The 18,980-nt window shown below is 42.6% G+C and overlaps 1 protein-coding gene across 6 annotated transcripts in view; it reads right to left on the reverse strand.

The window, feature by feature from the left end:
* NF2 (NF2, moesin-ezrin-radixin like (MERLIN) tumor suppressor) overlaps positions 1-18,693 on the reverse strand; it is an 87,537-nt gene extending 68,844 nt beyond the window's left edge. For 4 of the 6 annotated variants that reach the window (XM_059040896.2, XM_059040897.2, XM_059040898.2 and 1 more), the window contains exon 1: positions 18,083-18,693. In XM_059040896.2, the coding sequence (XP_058896879.1) occupies positions 18,083-18,196 (114 nt within the window). In that variant the 5' untranslated portion in view covers positions 18,197-18,693. The remainder of the gene's footprint in view (positions 1-18,082) is intronic. The other 2 variants (XM_067015025.1, XM_067015024.1) reach the window with 2 other exon arrangements.
* Between the last annotated feature and the right edge of the window lie 287 nt (positions 18,694-18,980).

An 18,980-nucleotide genomic window follows, 5' to 3' on the forward strand; every position in this document is an offset into this window, starting at 1 on the left:
TTATTGGAACAAAGTCATGTCTATTATTTTTTAATTTTATCAAAGACTGCTTTTTAAAAAACAGCTCTACTGAAATATAATTCACATACCTTAAAATTCACCTATTTAAAGTGTACAGGTAAATGGTTTTTAGCATGGTCACCAAGTTGTGCAGCCATCAGAGTCAAGTTTAGAACATTTTCATCAACTTAAAAAGAAACCTCGTACTCTTTAGCTATAGTGCCCCTATCCCCGCACCTAATTTCCCAGCCCTAAGCAATCACAAATCTACTTTCATTATAGATATCCCTATAATAGACTTGTATATAAATGGAATCGTATAATATATGATCTTCTGTGACTGGCTTCTTCCACTTATAATGTTTTCAAGGTTCATCCATGTTGTAGCATGTATTGTTACCTCCTTCCTTTTTATTGCTAAATAATATCTCATTGTACAGACAGACCACATTTTGTTTATCCATTCATCATCTGATGGACATCTGGTTGTTTCCACCTTTTGGCTTTTACAAATAATGCTGCTATAAACATTCATATACAAGCTTCTCTATAGACATGTTTTCACTTTTGAGCAGATACCTACAAGTAAAATTGCTGGACCATATGGTAACTCTATGTTCAACTGTTTAAGGAACTGCCAGACTCTTCCAAAGTCGCTGCACCATTTTACATCACCACCAGCGGTATATGAAGATTCCAATTTCTTCATATTCTCACCAACGCTTGTTATTATATCTTTTTTTTAAAATTTATTTTATTTATTTATTTTTGGCTGCATTGGGTCTTCGTTGCTGCACACAGGCTTTCTCTAGCTGCGGTGAGCGGGGGCTACTCGTTGCGGTGGCTTTTGTTGCGGAGCATGGGCTCTAGGTGCGTGGGCTTCAGTAGTTGTAGCACGTGGGCTCAGTAGTTGTGGCTCGCGGGCTCTAGAGCGCAGGCTCAGTAGGTGTGGCACATGGGCTTAGTTGCTCCACGGCATGTGGGATCTTCCTGTACCAGGGTTCGAACCCGTGTCACCTGCATTGGCAGGCAGATTCTTAACCACTGCACCACCAGGGAAGTCCCTATATGTCTTTTTTATTCTAGTCATACAACTGGTTGGCTCTCATTATGGTAAAATGGTATTTTGTTGGTTTTTTTTTTTGTTTGTTTCATTTTAAAAATTTATTTAGGCTGCACCGAGTCGTAATTGCAGCACATGGGATTTTCGTTGCTGCATGCCGGCTCTTTAGTTCCAGCATGAGAACTCTTAGTTGCGGCATTCATGTAGGATCTAGTTCCCTGACCAGGGATCAAACCCAGCCCCCCTGCATTGGGAGCACGGAGTCTTAGCCACTGGACCACCAAGGAAATCCCCTCTGTTGTTTTTGATTTGTATTTCCCTGATGACTGACTGATGATGTTGAGCATCTTTTCATGTACTTATTGTCCATTTCTACATCTTCCTTAGAGAAACGTCTATTCAGATCCTTTGTTCATTCCTTAATTGGGTTGTTTGCCTGTTTATTACTGAGCTATGAGTTCTATATACATGTTAGACATAACAGCCTTATCATATACATGATTTGCCAATATTTTTTTCTTTTCACATTCTTGATGTCCGTCAAAACACAGTCTTGATGAAGTCCAGTTTATATATTTTCTTTTTTTGTTGCTCATGCTTTTTGTGTTGTCATACTTAAGAATCCAATGCCAAATCCTAAGTCATGAAGATTTATCCCTATGTTTTCTTCTGAGAGTGTTATAGTTTTAGTTCTTACATTTAGCTCTTTAATCCATTTTGAGTTAATTTTTGTATGTGGTGTAAAGTACAGGTTCAACTTAATTCTTTTGCATACAGCTATTCAATTGTCTTAGCACCATTTGTTGAAAAGACTATTCATTCCCCCAATGAATGGTATTGGCACCCTTGTCAAATATCAGTTAATCAAAGATGTATGTATAGGTTTATGTCTGGACTCTCAATTCTATTCCATTGATCTATATGTCTATCTTCATGCCAGTACCACACAATCATGATTATGGTTGTTTTGTAGTATTTTTTTTGAAGTGAGGAAGGGTGAATCTTCCTATTTCGTTCTTCTTTTTCAAGACTGTTTCAGCTATTCTGGTCCCTGGCAATTCCATATGAATTTTAGAATCAGCTGTCAATTTCTACACAGGAGTAAACTGGGATTCTGATAGGGATTGTATTGAATGTGTAGATTAATTTGGGGAATATTGCCTCTTAACAATGTTAAGTCTTATGATCCATGAACAAGGAATGTTTTTCCATTTATTGAGATCATCTTTAATTTCTTTCAACAATGTTTTACAATTTTCCAGAGTATAAGTTTTGCACTTCTTTTGTTAAATTCCTAAATATTTTATACTTTTTGATGCTCTTATAAATAGAATTTCTTAATTTTTCAGATTGTTCATTGCAGATATATAGAATTACAATTAATTTAAATTATTTATTTATTGTTGGCTTCGTTGGGTCTTCGTTGCTGTGCACGGGCTTTCTCTAGTTGCAATGAGAGGGGGCTACTCTTTGTTGCGGTGTGTGGGCTTCTCATTGCAGTGGCTCCTCTTGTTGCGGAGCAGGGGCTCTAGGGCACGCAGGTTTCAGGAGTTGTGTCTCATGGGCTCAGTAGTTGTGTCTCGCGGGCTCTAGAGAGCAGGCTCAATAGTTGTGGAGCACGGGTTTAGCTGCTCCACGGCACGTGGGATCTTCCTGGACCATGGCTCGAACCTGTGTCCCCTGCATTGGCGGGTGGGTTCTTAACCACTGCACCACCAAGGAAGTCCCTACAATTAATTTTTGTATATTGATCTTGTATCCTGCAACCCTGCTAAACTCATTTATTAGTTCTAATAGTTTAGTGGATTCTTTTTTTTTTTTTTTTGTGGTATGCGGGCCTCTCACTGTTGTGGCCTCTCCCGTTGCAGAGCACAGGCTCTGGACGCACCGGCTCAGCGGCCATGGCTCACGGGCCCAGCCACTCCGCGGCATGTGGGATCTTCCCGGACCGGGGCACGAACCCGTGTCCCCTGCATCAGCAGGCGGATTCTCAACCACTGTGCCACCAGGGAAGCCCTAGTGGATTCTTTTTTTAAAATTTATTTTTTAGGCTGCGCCATGTGGTATTCAGGAACTTAGTTCCCTGACCAGGGATTGAACCTGTGCCCTCTGCATTGGCAGCACAAAGTCTTAACCACTGGACTGACAGGGAAGTCCCTAGATTCTTTAAAATCTGTACACAACGGGGTGCCTTCAAGATGGTGGAGGAGTAAGATGTGGAGATCACCTTCCTTCCCACAAATACATCAAAACTACATCTACATGTGGAAGAACTCGTACAGAACACCCACTGAACTCTGGCAGAAGACCTCAGACTTCCCAAAAGGCAAGAAACTCCCCATGTACCTGGGTAGGGCAAAATAAAACAGGGAAAAGAGAGACAAAAGAATAGGGACAGCACCTGCACCTCAGGGAGAGAGCTGTGAAGGAGGAAATGTTTCCACACACTAGGAAGCCCCATTCACTGATGGAGACGGGGGGGGGGGTCAGCGTGGGGGAAGCTTCGGAGCCACAGAGGAGAGCACAGCAACAGGGGTGCAGAGGGCAAAGGGGAGAGATTCCCGCACAGGGGATCAGTGCCGACCAGCACTCACCAGCCTGAGAGGCTTGTCTGCTCCCCCACCGGGGCAGGCAGGGGCTGGGAGCTGAGGCTTGGGCTTTGAAGGTCAGATCCCAGGGAGAGGACTGGGGTTGGCTGCGTGAACACAGCCTAAAGGGGGTTAGTGTGCCACAGCTAGCCAGGAGGGACTCCGGGAAAAAGTCTGGAACTGCCTAAGAGGCAAGAGAACATTGTTTCGGGGTGCCCAAGGAGAGGGGATTCAGAGCACTGCCTAAATGAGCTCCAGAGAGGGGCACGAGCCGCGGCTATCAGGGCGGACACCAGAGATGGGCATGAAATGCTAAGGCTGCTGCTACAGCCACCAAGAAGCCTGTGTGCAAGCACAGATCACTATCCACACCTCCCCTCCTGGGAGCCTGCGCAGCCCGCCACTGCCAGGGTCCCATGATCCAGGGACAACTTCCCCGGGAGAACACAGGGCATGCCTCAGGCTGTTGCAACGTCACACTGGCCTCTGCAGGTTCGCCCTGCATTCCGTGCCCCTCCCTCCCCCTGGCCGGAGTGAGTCAGAGTCCCCTAATCAGCGCTCCTTTAACCCCATTCTGTATGGGTGGGGAAGAGATGCCTCATGCGACCTACACGCAGAGGCGGGGCCAAATCCAAAGCTGAACCCCAGGAGCTGCACGAACAAAGAAGAGAAAGGGAAATCTCTCCCAGAAGCCTCAGGAGCAGCGGATTAAATCTCCACAATCAACTTAATGTACCCTGCATCTCTGGAATACCTGAATAGACAACGAATCATCACAAAATTGAGACAGTGGACTTTGGGAGCAACTGTAGACTTGGGGTTTGCTTTCTGCATCTAATTTGTTTCTGTTTTATGTTTACCTTACTTTAGTGTTTAGAACGTATTATCATGGGTAAATTTGTTTATTGAATTGGTTGCTCTCTTCCTTTATTTATACATATATATTTTTTACCTTTTGCTCTTTTTCTGAGTGTGTATGCTTCTTTGTGTGATTTTGTCTGTATAGCTTTGCTTTTGTCATTTGTCCTAGGATTCTGACTATCCGTTTTTTTTAAGTATAGTTTTTATCACTTGTTATCATTGGAGGATTTGTTTTTTGGTTTGGTTGCTCTCTTCTTTCTTTCTCCCTTCTTTTTAGTATTTTTTAATTTTTAATTTTTAATAATTTTTTCTATTTTAATAACTTTATTTTATTTATTTATTTATTTTTCTTTCTTTTAAAAAATATTTATTTATTTATTTTTGGCTGTGTTGGGTCTTCGTTGCTGCGCACAGGCTTTCTCTAGTTGTGACGAGCAGGGGCTACTCTTCATTGCAGTGTGCAGGCTTCTCATTGCAGTGGCTTCTCCTGTTGTAGAGCACGGGCTCTAGGTGCACAGGCTTCAGTAGTTGCGGCACGCAGGCTCAGTAGCTGTGGCGCACGGGCTTAGCTGCTCCACGGCACGTGGGATCTTTTTGGACCAGGACTCGAACTCGTGCCCCCTGCATTGGCAGGCAGATTCTTAACCACTGTGCCACCAGGGAAGTCCCTGTTTCTTTCTTTTTATCCCGACCCGTGTGGCTGATAGGGTCTTGGTGCTCTGGCTGGGTGTCAAGCCTGAGCCTCTGAGGTGGGAGAGCCAAGTTCAGGACATTGGTCCACCAGAGACCTCTCAGCTCCATGTAATATCAAACAGCAAAAGCTCTCCCAGAGATCTCCATCTTAACGCTAAGACCCAGCTCCACTCAACGACCAACAAGCTACAGTGCTGGATATCCTATGCCAAACAACTAGCAAGACAGGAACACAACCCCACCCATTAGAAGAGAGGCTGCCTAAAATCATAATAAGTTCACAGACACCCCAAAACACACCACCAGACGTGGTCCTGCCCACCAGGAAGACAAGATCCAGACTTACCTACCAGAACACAGGCACCAATCCCCTCCACCAGGAAGCCTACACAACCCACTGAACCAATGTTACCCACTGGGAGCAGACACCAAAAACAACGGGAACTACAAACCTGCAGCCTGCAAAATGGAGACCCCAAACACAGTAAGTTAAGCAAAATGAGAATACAGAGAAATACACAGAAGATGAAGCAGCAAGGTAAAAACCCAGCTGACCAAACAAATGAAGAGGAAGTAGGCAGTCTACCTGAAACAGAATTCAGAGTAATGATGGTAAAGATGATCCAAAACCTTGGAAATAGAATGGAGAAAATACATGAAACGTTTAACAAGGACCAAGAAGAACTAAAGAGCAAACAAACTGATGAACAACACAATAAATGAAATTTAAAGTTCTCTAGAAGGAATCAATAGCAGAATAACTCAGGTAGAAGAACAGATAAGTGACCTGGAAGATAAAATAGTGGAAATAACTACCACAGAGCAGAATAAATAAAAAAGAATGAAAAGAATTGAGGACAGGGTCAGAGACATCTGAGACAATACTAAACGCTCCAACATTCAAATTATAGGGGTCCCAGAAGAAGAAGAGGAAAAAAAATGGGACTGAGAAAATATTTGAAGAGATTACAGTTGAAAACTTCCCTAATATGGGTAAGAAAATAGTAAGTCAAGTCCAGGAAAGGCAGAGAGTCCCATACAGGATAAATCCAAGGAGAAACACACCAAGACACATATTAATCAAACTATCAAAAATTAAATACAAAGAAAAAATATTAAAAGCAGCAAGGGAAAGGCAACAATTAACATACAAGGGAATCACCAGAAACTCTGCAAGCCAGAAGGAAGGAGCAGGACATACTTAAAGTGATGAAAGGGAAAAACCTACAACCAAGATTACTCTATCTAGCAAGGATCTCATTCAGATTCAACAGAGAAATTAAAACCTTTACAGATAAGCAAAAGCTAAGAGAATTCAGCACCATCAAACCAGCTCTACAACAAATGCTAAAGGAACATCTCTAGGCAGGAAAGATGAGAAGGAAAAGACTTAAAATAACAAACCCAAAACAATTAAGAAAATGGTAATAGGAACATATATATCAATAACTACCGTAAATGTAAATGGATTAACTGCTCTAACCAAAAGACATAAACTGGCAGAATGGATTAAAAAACAAGACCCGTACATATGCTGTCTACAAGAGACCCACTTCAGACCTAGGGACACATACAGACTGAAAGTGAGGGGATGGAAAAAGATATTCCATGCAAAGGGGAATCAAAAGAAAGCTGGACGGGGCTTCCCTGGTGACACAGTGGTTAAGAATCCACCTGCCAGTGCAGGGGACACAGGTTCGAGCCCTGGTCTGGTGAGATCCCACATGCCGCAGGGCAATTAAGCCCGTGTGCCACAACGACTGAGCCTGTGCTCTAGAGCCTGCAACACACAGCTACTCAGCCCACGTGCCACAACTACTGAAGCCTGCATACCTAGAGCCCTTGCTGCGCAACAAGAGAAGCCACGACAATGAGAAGGCCACACACTGCAACAAAGAGTAGCCCCCGCTCACAGCAACTAGAGAAAGCCTGCGCACAGCAACAAAGACCCAACATAGCCATAAATAAATAAATACATAAATAACTAAATAAATTTATTAAGAAGAAAAAGAAAGCTGGAGTAACAATTCTCATATCACACAAAATAGACTTTAAAATAAAAACTATTAAAAGAGGGGCTTCCCTGGTGGCACAGTGGTTAAGAATCCACCTGCCAAAGCAGGGGACAAGGGTTCGAGCCCTGGTTGGGGAAGATCCCACATGCCACAGAGCAACTAAGCCCATGAACCACAACTACTGAGCCTGCGATCTACAGCCCACAAGCCACAACTACTGAAGGGAAGGCTGCGCTCTACAACAAGAGAAGCCAGCGAAATGAGAAGCCTGTGCACTGCAACAAAGAGTAGCCCCCACTTGCTGCAACTAGAGAAAGCCTGTGTGCAGCAAGAAAGAACCAATGCAGCCAAAAGTAAGTAAGTAAGTAAATAAATAAATAAATAAATAAATAAATGAAGACAGCCTAAGAGACCTCTGGGACAACATTAAATGCAACAACATTCGCATTATAGGGGTCCTAGAAAGAGAAGAGAGAGCAAAAGGACCCGAGAAAATATTTGAAGAGACTATAATGGAAAACATCCCTAATGTGGGAAAGGAAATAGCCACCCAAGTCCACGAAGTACAGAGAGTCCCGCACAGTATAAACCCAAGGAGAAACATGCTGAGACACATAGTAATCAAATTGACAAAAATTAAAGGCTAAGAAAAATTACTGAAAGCAACAAGGGAAAAATGACAAATAACATACAAGGGAACTCGCATAAGGTTAACAGCTGATTTCTCAGCAGGAACTCTACAATCCAGATGGAAGTGGCACAATATATTTAAAATGATGAAACGGAAGAACCTACAACCAAGATTAGTCTACCAGCAAGGATCTTGTTCAGATAGACAGAGAAATCAGAAGTTTTACAGACAAGCAAAAGCTAAGAGAATTCAGCACCACCAAACCAGCTCTACAACAAATGCTAAAGGAACTTCTCTAAGTGGCCAACACAAGAGAAGAAAAGGACCTACAAAAACAAACCCATAACAATTAAGAAAATAGTAATAGGAACATACATATCGATAATTACCTTAAACATGACTGGATTAAATGCTCCAACCAAAAGACACAGGCTCGCTGAATGGATACAAAAATAAGGCCCATATATATACTGTCTACAAGAGACCCACTTCAGACCTAGGGACACATGCAGACTGAAAGGGAGGGGATGGAAAAAGATATTCCATGCAAATGGAAATCAAAAGAAAGCTGGAGTAGCAATATTCTTATCGGATAAAATAGACTTTAAAATAAAGAATGTTACAATAGACAATGAAGGACACTACATAATCATCAAGGGATCAATCCAAGAAGAAGATATAACAATTACAAATATATATGCACCCAACATAGGAGCACTTCAATACATAAGGCAACTACTAACAGCTATAGAAGAGGAAATCGACAGTAACACAATAATAGTGGGGGACTTTAACACCTCACTTACACCAATGGACAGATCATCCAGACAGAAAAGTAATAAGGAAACACAAGCTTTAAATGACACAATAGACCAGATAGATTTAATTGATATTTATAGGACGCTCCATCCAAAAACAGAAGATTACACTTTTGTCTCAAGTGCTCATGGAACATTCTCCAAGATGGATCACACCTTGAAATCACAAATCAAGCCTTGGTAAATTTAAGAAAATTGAAATCATATCAAGTATCTTTTCTGACCACAATGCTATGAGACTAGATATCAATTACAGGAAAAAATCTGTAAAAAATACAAACACATGGAGGCTAAACAATACACTACTAAATAACCAAGAGATCACTGAAGAAATCAAACAGAAAATCAAAAAATACTTAGAAACAAATGACAATAAAAACACAACGACCTGGACTTCCCTGGTGGCGCACTGGTTAAAAATTCACCTGCCTCAGGGCTTCCCTGGTGGTGCAGTGGTTGAGAGTCTGCCTGCCGATGCAGGGGACACGGGTTGGTGCTCTGGTCCGGGAAGATCCCACATGCCGCGGAGCAGCTAGGCCCATGAGCCATGGCCGCTGAGCATGCGCGTCCGGAGCCTGTGCTCCGCAACAGGAGAGGCCACAACAGTGAGAGGCACACGTTCCGCAAAAAAAAAAAAATCCACCTGCCAATGCAGGGGACACAGCTTCGAGCCTTGGTCCAGGAAGATCCCACATGTCGCAGAGCAACTAAGCCGGTGTGCCACAACTACTGAGCCTGGGCTCTAGAGCCTGCGAGCCACAACTACTGAAGCCTGCATGCCTAGAGGCCATTCTCCACAACAAGTGACATCATTGCAGTGAGAAGCCCGTGCACCAAAATGAAGAGTAGCCCCCACTCACCACAACTAGAGAAAGCCCGCACACAGCTACAAAGACCCAACACAGACAAAATAATTAACTGAATAAACAAATTTTTAAAAAAACAAACAAACAAACACGAAGACCCAAAACCTATGGGATGCAGCAAAAGCAGTTCTAAGAGGGAAGTTTAGAACAATACTAGAAACAAGAAACATCTACCTACCTCAAGAAACAAGAAACATCTCAAATAAACAACCTAACCTTACACCTAAAGCAATTAGAGAAAGAACAAAAAAACCCCGAAGTTAGCAAAAGGAAAGAAATCATAAAGATCAGATCAGAAATAAATGAAAAAGAAATGAAGGAAACAATAGCAAAGATCAATAAAACTAAAAGCTGGTTCTCTGAGAATATAAACAAAGTTGACAAACCAGTAGCCAGACTCAACAAGAAAAAAAGTGAGAAGACTCAAATCAATAGACTTAGAAATGAAAAAGGAGAAGTAACAACTGACACTGCAGAAATACAAAGGGCCATGAGAGATTACTACAGCAACTATATGCCAATAAAATGGACAACCTGGAAGAAATGGACACATTCTTAGAAATGCACAAGCTGCCGAGACTGAACCAGGAAGAAATAGAAAACATAAACAGACCAATCACAAGCACTGAAATTGAAACTGTGATAAAAATCTTCCAACAAAGTCCAGGATCAGATGGCTTCATAGATTAATTCTATCAAACGTTTAGAGAAGAGCTAACACCTATCCTTCGCAAACTCTTCCAAAATATAGCAGAGGCAGGAACACTCCCAAACTCATTCTACAAGGCCATCACCCTGATATCAAAACCAGACAAAGATGCCACAAAAAAAAGAAATCTACAGGCCAATATCACTGATGAACATAGATGCAAAAATCCTCAACAAAATACTAGCAAACAGAATCCAACAGCACATTAAAAGGATCATACAACATGATCAAGTGGGGTTTATCCCTGGAATGCAAGGATTCTTCAATATATGCAAATCAATCAACGTGATACACCATATTAACAAACTAAAGGAGAAAAACCATATGATCATCTCAAAGATGTAGAAAAAGCTTTCAACAAAATTCAACACCCATTTATGATAAAAACCCTGCAGAAAGTAGGCACAGAGGGAACTTACCTCAACATAATGAAGGCCATATATGACAAACCCACAGCCAATATCATTCCCAATGGTGAAAAACTGAAACCATTTCCTCTAAGATCAGGAACAAGACAAGGTTGCCCACTCTCACCACTATTATTCAACATAGTTTTGGGATTTTAGCCACAGCAATCAGAGAAGAAAAAGAAATAAAAGGAATCCAAATCGGAAAAGAAGGAAGTAAAACAATCACTGTTTGCAGATGACATGACACTATACATAGAGAATCCTAAAGATGCCACCTAAAAACTACTAGAGCTAATCAATGAATTTGGTAGAGTAGCAGGATACAAAATTAATGCACAGAAATCTCTTGCATTTCTATACACTAATGATGAAAAATCTGAAAGAGAAATTAAGGAAACACTCCCATTTACCATTGCAACAAAAAGAATAAAATACCTAGGAATAAACCTACCTAAGGAGGTAAAGACCTGTACTCAGAAAACTATAAGACACTGATGAAAGAAATCAAAGATGACACAGACAGATGGAGAGATGTACAATGTTTTTGGACTGGAAGAATCAATATTGTGAAAATGTCTATACTACCCAAAGCAATCTACAGTTTCAATGCAATCCCTATCAAACTACCAATGGCATTTTTCACAGAACTAGAACAAAAAATCTGAAAATTTGTATGGAGACACAAAAGACCCCAAATAGCCAAAGCAGTCTTGAGGGGAAAAAACGGAGCTGGAGGAATTGGACTCCCTGACTTCAGACTGTACTACAAAGGTACAGTAATCAAGACAATATGGTACTGGCACAAAAACAGAAATATAGATCAATGGAATAGGATAGAAAGCCCAGAGATAAACCCACACACATATGGTCAACTAATCTATGACAAAGGAGGCAAGAATATACAATGGGGAAAAGACAGTCTCTTCAATAAGTGGTGCTGGGAAAACTGGACAGCTACATGTAAAAGAATGAAATTAGAACACTCCCTAACACCATACACAAAAATAAACTCCAAATGGATTAGAGACCTAAATGTAAGGACACTATAAAACTCTCAGAGGAAAACATAGGCAGAACACTCCATGACATAAATACAGAAAGATCCTTTTTGACCCACCTCCTAGAGAAATGGAAATAAAAACAAAAATAAACAAATGGGACCTAATGAAACTTAAAACCTTTTGCACAGCAAAGGAAAACATAAACAGGACAAAAAGACAACCCTCAGAATGGTAGAAAATATTTGCAAATGAAGCAACTGACAAAGGATTAAACTCCAAAATATACAAGCAGCTCATGCAGTTCAATATGAAAAAAACAAACAAACAAACAATGGACATATATACACTAACAAATGTAAAACAGATAGCTAGTGAGAAGCAGCCAGATAGCACAGGGAGATTGGCTCAGTGCTTTGTGTCCACCTAAAGGGGTGGGATAGGGAGGGTGAGAGGGAGACACAAGAGGGAGGAGTTATGGTGATGTATGTATATGTATAGCTGATTCACTTTGTTATACAGCAGAAACTAACACACCATTGCAAAGCAATTATACTCCAATAAAGAAGTTAAATAAATAAATAATTTAAATATCTGTATACAAGATAATATTATGTGTAAATAGACATAGGTTTACTTCTTCCTTTCCAATATAGATGCCTTTTATTTCATGTCTTGTCTAATTGTCCTGGCTAGAACCAGCAGTACAGTGTTGAATAGAAGTGGTGAGAGTGGACATCCTTGTCTTATTCCTGATCTTAAAGAGTAAACATCCAGTCTTTCATCATTATGTGTGATATTGGGCTGTTCCCTTCTATTCCTATTTTGTTGAGCGCTTTTATCATGAAATGCTGTTGGCCTTTGTCAATTGCTTTTTCTGCATCTATTGAGATATCTTGTAATTTCTTTTTGTTCTATTGATATTATATATTACATTAATTGATTTTTGGATATTAAACCAACCTTGCATTCCTGGGATAAATCTCACTTGGTTATGGAGTATAGCTTTTTTGTGTGTGCTAGGCGGGCCTGTCACAGTTGTGGCCTCTCCCGTTGCGGAGCACAGGCTCTGGACGCGCAGGCTCAGCGGCCATGGCTCACGGGACCAGCCGCTCCGCGGCATGTGGGACCTTCCCAGACCGGGGCACGAACCCGTGTCCCCTGAATCGGCAGGCAGATTCTCAACCACTGCGCCACCAGGGAAGCCCTATAGCTTTTTAAATATGTTGCTGGATTCCTAATATTTTTGTTAAGGACTGTGTCCTTCCATACTCATAAGAGATATTGATCTCTAGTTTTCTTGTGTTATCTTTGTCATGTTTTGGTATTAGGATAATGATGGCCTCATAAAATGAGCTGGGACGTGGTCCCTCCTCTTCTAGTTTTTTCAAAACGTTTGTGAAGAATTGGTATTTATTGATCTTGAAATGTTTGGTAGAATTCAGTAGTGAAGCCACCTGGGCCACTCACTAGTGGGTAGAACATGGGTTTTTTTACTGTGAGTAGTATTTTTATTGCTAATTTACTCTTTTAGTTGTTATAGGTCTATTCAGATAATCCTCCTTCTTGAGTCACTTTTGGTAGCTGGTTTCATTTTAGGAATTTGTCCACTTCATTTAAGTTATCTAAATATTTGGGATACAACTGCCATTTTATTTTTTGTTTTCTATATTTTTCTTGTCTTTTTTACTTCTCTATTCCTCCTTTACTACTTGATTTGCATTAAGTGAATAGTTTCTAATGAAGCATTTAAATTTCTTTAATGATTTTCCCACTATTTATTTTTTATTTATTTATTTATTTATTTATTTATTTTTTATTTTATTTTTTTTTTTGCGGTACGCGGGCCTCTCACTGTTGTGGCCTCTCCCGTTGCGGAGCACAGGCTCCGGACGCGCAGGCCTAGCGGCCATGGCTCACGGGCTTAGTTGCTCCGCGGCATGTGGGATCTTCCCGGACCAGGGCACGAACCCGTGTCTCCTGCATCGGCAGGCGGATTCTCAACCACTGCGCCACCAGGGAAGCCCTATTTATTTATTTTTCCACTGTATTTTTAAAGATTTTTTTTTAAGTGGTTACATTAGGGTTTAACCTAATTCTGACTTATCAGAATCAGCTTCAAAGGGACTTCCCTGGCAGTCCAGTGGTTAAGATTTCGCCTTCCAATGCAGGTTCAGCCCCTGGTTGGGGAGCTAAGATCCCACATGCCTTGGGGCCAAAAAACAGAAGCAACATTGTAACAAACTCAATAAAAACTTTAAAAATGGTTCACATCAAAAAATATATATATTGGACTTCCTTGGTGGCGCAGTGGTTAAGAATCCGCCTGCCAATGCAGGTGATACGGGTTCATCCCTGGTCCCAGAAGATCCCACATGCCGCGGAGCAACTAAGCCCGTGCACCACAACTACTGCACCTGCGTTCTAGAGCCCACAAGCCACAACTACTGAGCCCACGTGCCACAACTACTGAAGCCTGTGCACCTAGATCCCGTGCTCCACAACAAGAGAAGCCACCACAATGAGAAACCCACGCACCTCAATGAAGAGTAGCCCTCGCTCGCTGCGAAGAGAGAAAGCCCGCGCACAGCAATGAAAATCAAACGCAGCCAAAAAGTAAATAATTAAACAAATTTAAAATATATATATATATTTAAAAAAAAGAATCAGCTTCAGATTTATACTAGCTTAACTGCAGCGATTATATAGAAATGTTATTCTACATAGTTCTGTTCTCTTCCCCCCTTTTTATAGTATTATAATTATTGTATACTCTATCTATTAAAGTTACAAACCCAGCAATACATTGTTGTAGTTATTACTTTACCATCCGTAGTCATTTCCTTAGCCTATTACAGCTTGGTTTTCACCCACCTCCTTTGTACTGTTATTGGCACACCTAATAAACATATATTACGTTTCCATGTTATAGGCCCAACAATATAGTATATACAAATATTATTGTATATTATATACAAATTATTTTATATAATTGCATTTTAAATCAGTTAAAAGAAGGAGGAAAATATACATTTATACTGTCTTTTATAATTATATTATTACATTTACTGGTGCTCTTTGATTTGTTTCACGTGGATTTGAATTACTATCTGGGGTCACTTGCTTTAGGCCTGAAAAGCTTCCTTTAATATTTCTTGTAAGGTGGGTCTTTAAACAACAAAGTCTGTTTTTGTTTATCTGGGAAAGTCTTTATTTACCTTTGTTTTTGAAATGTCCTTTTCATTTATATCCAGCTATGTTGGAGATAGGTTTCCTAGTTGACAAGTTTTTCCTTTGAGCACTTTGAATATTATTCCACTGCCTCTGGCCTCCACATCTTCTGATGAGAAGTTAGCTGTTAATCTTATTGGGGTTCCCTTATAAGTGTCAAGTCATTTTTCTCTTGTTGCTTTCCAGATTTTCTCCCTGTCTGACTTTCAGCATTTTTACTATGATGTGTCTGTGAATCTCTTTGTGTTTATCCTCCTTGAAGTTCATTGAGCTTCCTGAATATACAGGTTATTGTTTTTCAATTAATTTAGGAAGTTTCAGCCAATTTTTTTGGAATATTTTTTCTCTCTCCTCTCCTCTGGTAGTCAGTCCCATTACACATGTTGGTGCACTGAATGATCCTCTTATTTCTCTGAGGCTCTGTACATTTTTCTTCATTCTTTTTCTCTCTACTCTTCACCTTACATAATCTCTATCAATCTATCTTCAAGTACACTAATTATTTCTTCTGCCTGTTGGAATCTACCTTGAGCCCCTCTACTGAATTTTTTATTTCAGTCATTGTATTTTCTAATTCCAGAATTTTTTTAATTAATTAATTTAATTAATTTTATTATTTTGGCTGCATTGAGTCTTTGTTGCTGTGCATGGGCTTTCTCTAGCAGTGAGCGGGGGCTACTCTTTGTTGTGGTGTGCAGGCTTCTCATTGCGGTGGCTCCTCTTGTTGCAGAGCATGAGGTCTAGGCACCCGGTCTTCAGGAGTTGTGGCGCACGGGCTTGTTGCTCCACGGCATGAGGGATCTTCCCAGACCAGGGCTTGAACCCATGTCCCCTGCACTGGCAGGCGGATTCTTAACCACTGCGCCACCAGGGAAGCCCCAATTCCAGGATTTTAATTTGGTTCTTTTTATAATTCATATCTCTTTACTGATACTATCTAGTTGATGAAAAATGTCATTATACCTTCCTTTACTTCTTAATTATGCTTTCTTTTAGTTCTGTGAACATATTTACAGCAACTCTAGGGAGTGGTTCCCCCCTACCCAACCAGGCTGGTTACTGTTATTTGCTTGTTTATTTGTTTAGTGACTGGCTGGACTGTTTTAGTGAAATCTATTTCCCCTCTCACAGTGTTAAGGCCTATGATATTGCTCCTCAGGAAGATATATCTTTGGATTTGCCCAAAGTCACCCAAGATGACAGTGGTCTTAGTAGGACTCTACCTCTCTTTCCCTGGTCACACCCAACTGTTAAACTCCACTAATTGTGGTATATTATTCTATTATTTTCAACAATGCCCTGGGGCATAACTTGTTCTATAAAGTAATCCAATCAAAAGGTAGCTCTTTTGAGATTAGTGTTTGATATTTGTTCTGACCCCAGGAGGGCTCTTCCCAGCTGTCTTATTCTCTCCTGCAAACTAGCTGGCTTACAGTCTAGGCTGTATCTTTATTAAATCCACAAATCTCCTCCCAATTGCCTTTCACTAAAACCTCCACAGTTCTTGAAAGCACCCTTAGGTATAAATTTCTCCACACTCTACTGCAAATGAAGTCACTACTTTTTGGGAAGAGATTAGGAGCCTGCTTCTCCCTCCAGGCAAAATCTCTGAGCTCTTGATAGAAGTGGGGAGGGGGAGACACACTAGCCTGAGGTCTTCTCGTTTGCCTCTCCTGGCTGGTACCACCATCTCACAAACTGAGGGTGGGGATAGAGCAACTGGGACCCCAGTACTCTCGGTGGGCCATGCCCAGAGTACAGCTCCCATTCCATAAGTAGGAGCTGGGTGAAGGAAGGAAGCCCCATCTTTCAGCTTCACTCACCCAGGATTTAGCCTCAGCAGCAAGTAGCCTCCGGCAGGAGAAGCCCTAAAGTCATGCTCCTCCTGGGAAGAAAGCTGTCTGACTGGGAGCTAGGGGGAGAGGGAGCCCAGTGTACTAGGTTGCAGCCGTTGTCGTCGAAAGCTGGGAGCAGGGATGGCAGCAGGGACGGTAGTAGTGGTCTTGGTTCAAATACCACAAACTCTTGGGACTTCCCTGGCAGTCCAGTGGTTAAGACTCCATGCTTCCACTGCATGGGGCATAGGTTCGATCCCAGTCAGGGAACTAAGATCCCTTATGCCTCTCGGCCAAAACAAAAACAAATACCACAAACTCTTGCCTTTCTTACCAAATTTTCATAGATTTTCTTGAGTAGCTGTTTCTTCACTTGATGTTTGCCCTTAGGACAATTTCCAGAGGGTTTAAATTGTTTCTTTTTTAATGTTTTACCAGTTTACAGGGAACCAGGTCAGTGGAGTTCTTCACCCTGTCATGCTGGAAGTTGATCCTGTCTAAGGCTGCTTTTGTGCTACTATGGTAGAGGTGAGTTGAGTAGTTGCATCTGAGACCCTAAAGCCTGCAAAGCTGAAAATATTTACTATGTGGGCCTTTACAGAAAATGTTTGCCAACCCCTGACTGAGGTTACTGCTGCCAATGCTGCTGTTCCACAGGCCACACTTTGAGTAGCAAGGACTTAAACTACTTGAGAGACAGTACTGTATTGGCTAAGATCTTGAATCAAAACCCCCCTTCGCCATTTACTAGATATATGGTTTGGGGTACCTACCTCATTGAGTTGTTTTGAGAATTAAGTGTATGAATATCTGGCATTTAGGAAGTATTCAATAAATGATAACTGTTACCATCATGATAGAAACTATGGAAGATTAAGACACCGTCTCTTTCCTCAGTTTTTTTTTTCCCCAGAAAATTTAAGCTGTGAAAAAGGGAAACAAGTACTATAGACTTTCCAATAAAACGAGATGCAACTTATAATATCTGGGGTACATAATACTATCTAATAAAGTTTAAACTCTATAGAGCTGGAGCTTAAGCGTGACACTGAAAACTAGAATTCGCTAACACGAATGCTTTCAGACTCTTGCAGTAACAATGAATGAAAACCTTCAGGAAGTGCTTCCAAACCCCAAAGCCCCATTGAAAAAAAGCAGCGATTATCTTTAACATGAGGATTTGGGCCTAGATGGCCCCTTCCAGTTCTGGTTGACTCTATCTTTGTCCAGAGATGATATAAACAGAATCCCGAAGCTTCCACCTCCACTGTCACCGCGGCAAGGGCGTCCGCGTCGGTGCCGGACCAGCACCCGGCCCGATCCCGCCGCGCTCCCCTTCGCCGCAGCCCGTTGCAGCCAGTTACCTCGCAATTGAACTCCATCTCCGCGTCCATGGTGACGATCCGCACTGTGAACGTCTTGGGCTGCTTCCTCTTGAGCGAGCTGAAGCTCATTCGGGAAGCGATGGCCCCGGCCATGGCGCGGGGCTCAGGTTCGGGACCCTCGCGCCCTGAGGCCTGCGCTCTGGACCTTTTAGCCTCCCTGGAGGAGCCTCACAGGCCTCAGGGCCACCATGGTGGCCGGCCGGCCGGCCCGGGAGCTGACTGAGCGGCGCGGGCCCCCAGCGGCCAGCATGGACCGCGAGGACCCTGCCCCGGGAACCGAAATGGGAGTTGGGGACGGGCCCTGACGGCCACGGTAAGGGATCGCGATCGGGGGGACCGACGGGGCGGGCACGGCCCGGCTCTCCGGGACTCGGGCCGGGAACGCTGGTGACGCCCGGGGACGGGGCCCCTAGACGCCGGCGGCCCAGACCCCGCGCGCTTCTCAGCGGCCGAGGGAGGTGTCGGGGCCGCGCTGCAGCCGGGCACGCACGTGCGCGCGTGGCTGTCACCGTCTTCACTCCGCGCGCCCGCGGGAAGCGTCCCCTCCCCGCAGCCCCCGGCCTGCTCTCCGCCCCGCCCCGCCCTCGGGCCCCCTAGATCACTACACGCGCGACCTAACTCGGCGGCTGCCGCCCCGACGCCGCGGTTGGCTGAGAACCCCGAGGGAGGAGGAACTTTCCCGCTCTGTCCCACCTTCTTCAACAACACTTCACCAATTGGAAGTTCAGATCTAATTGGAGACGCCGGCCTGGGCTCGGCGTTGAGTGGCTGAGGCGGCAGTCTCTCCGAATGCTTTTGTTCGCAGGGGTAAGCCTACTCTAGCAAGACTGGTTGAGGCGGCAGAGCCTGCCTCGCCTTTCCCGGGAAAACATGTAGA

The sequence above is a fragment of the Kogia breviceps genome, chromosome 15 (assembly GCF_026419965.1).
Source record: "Kogia breviceps isolate mKogBre1 chromosome 15, mKogBre1 haplotype 1, whole genome shotgun sequence".
Lineage (NCBI taxonomy): Eukaryota > Metazoa > Chordata > Mammalia > Artiodactyla > Physeteridae > Kogia > Kogia breviceps.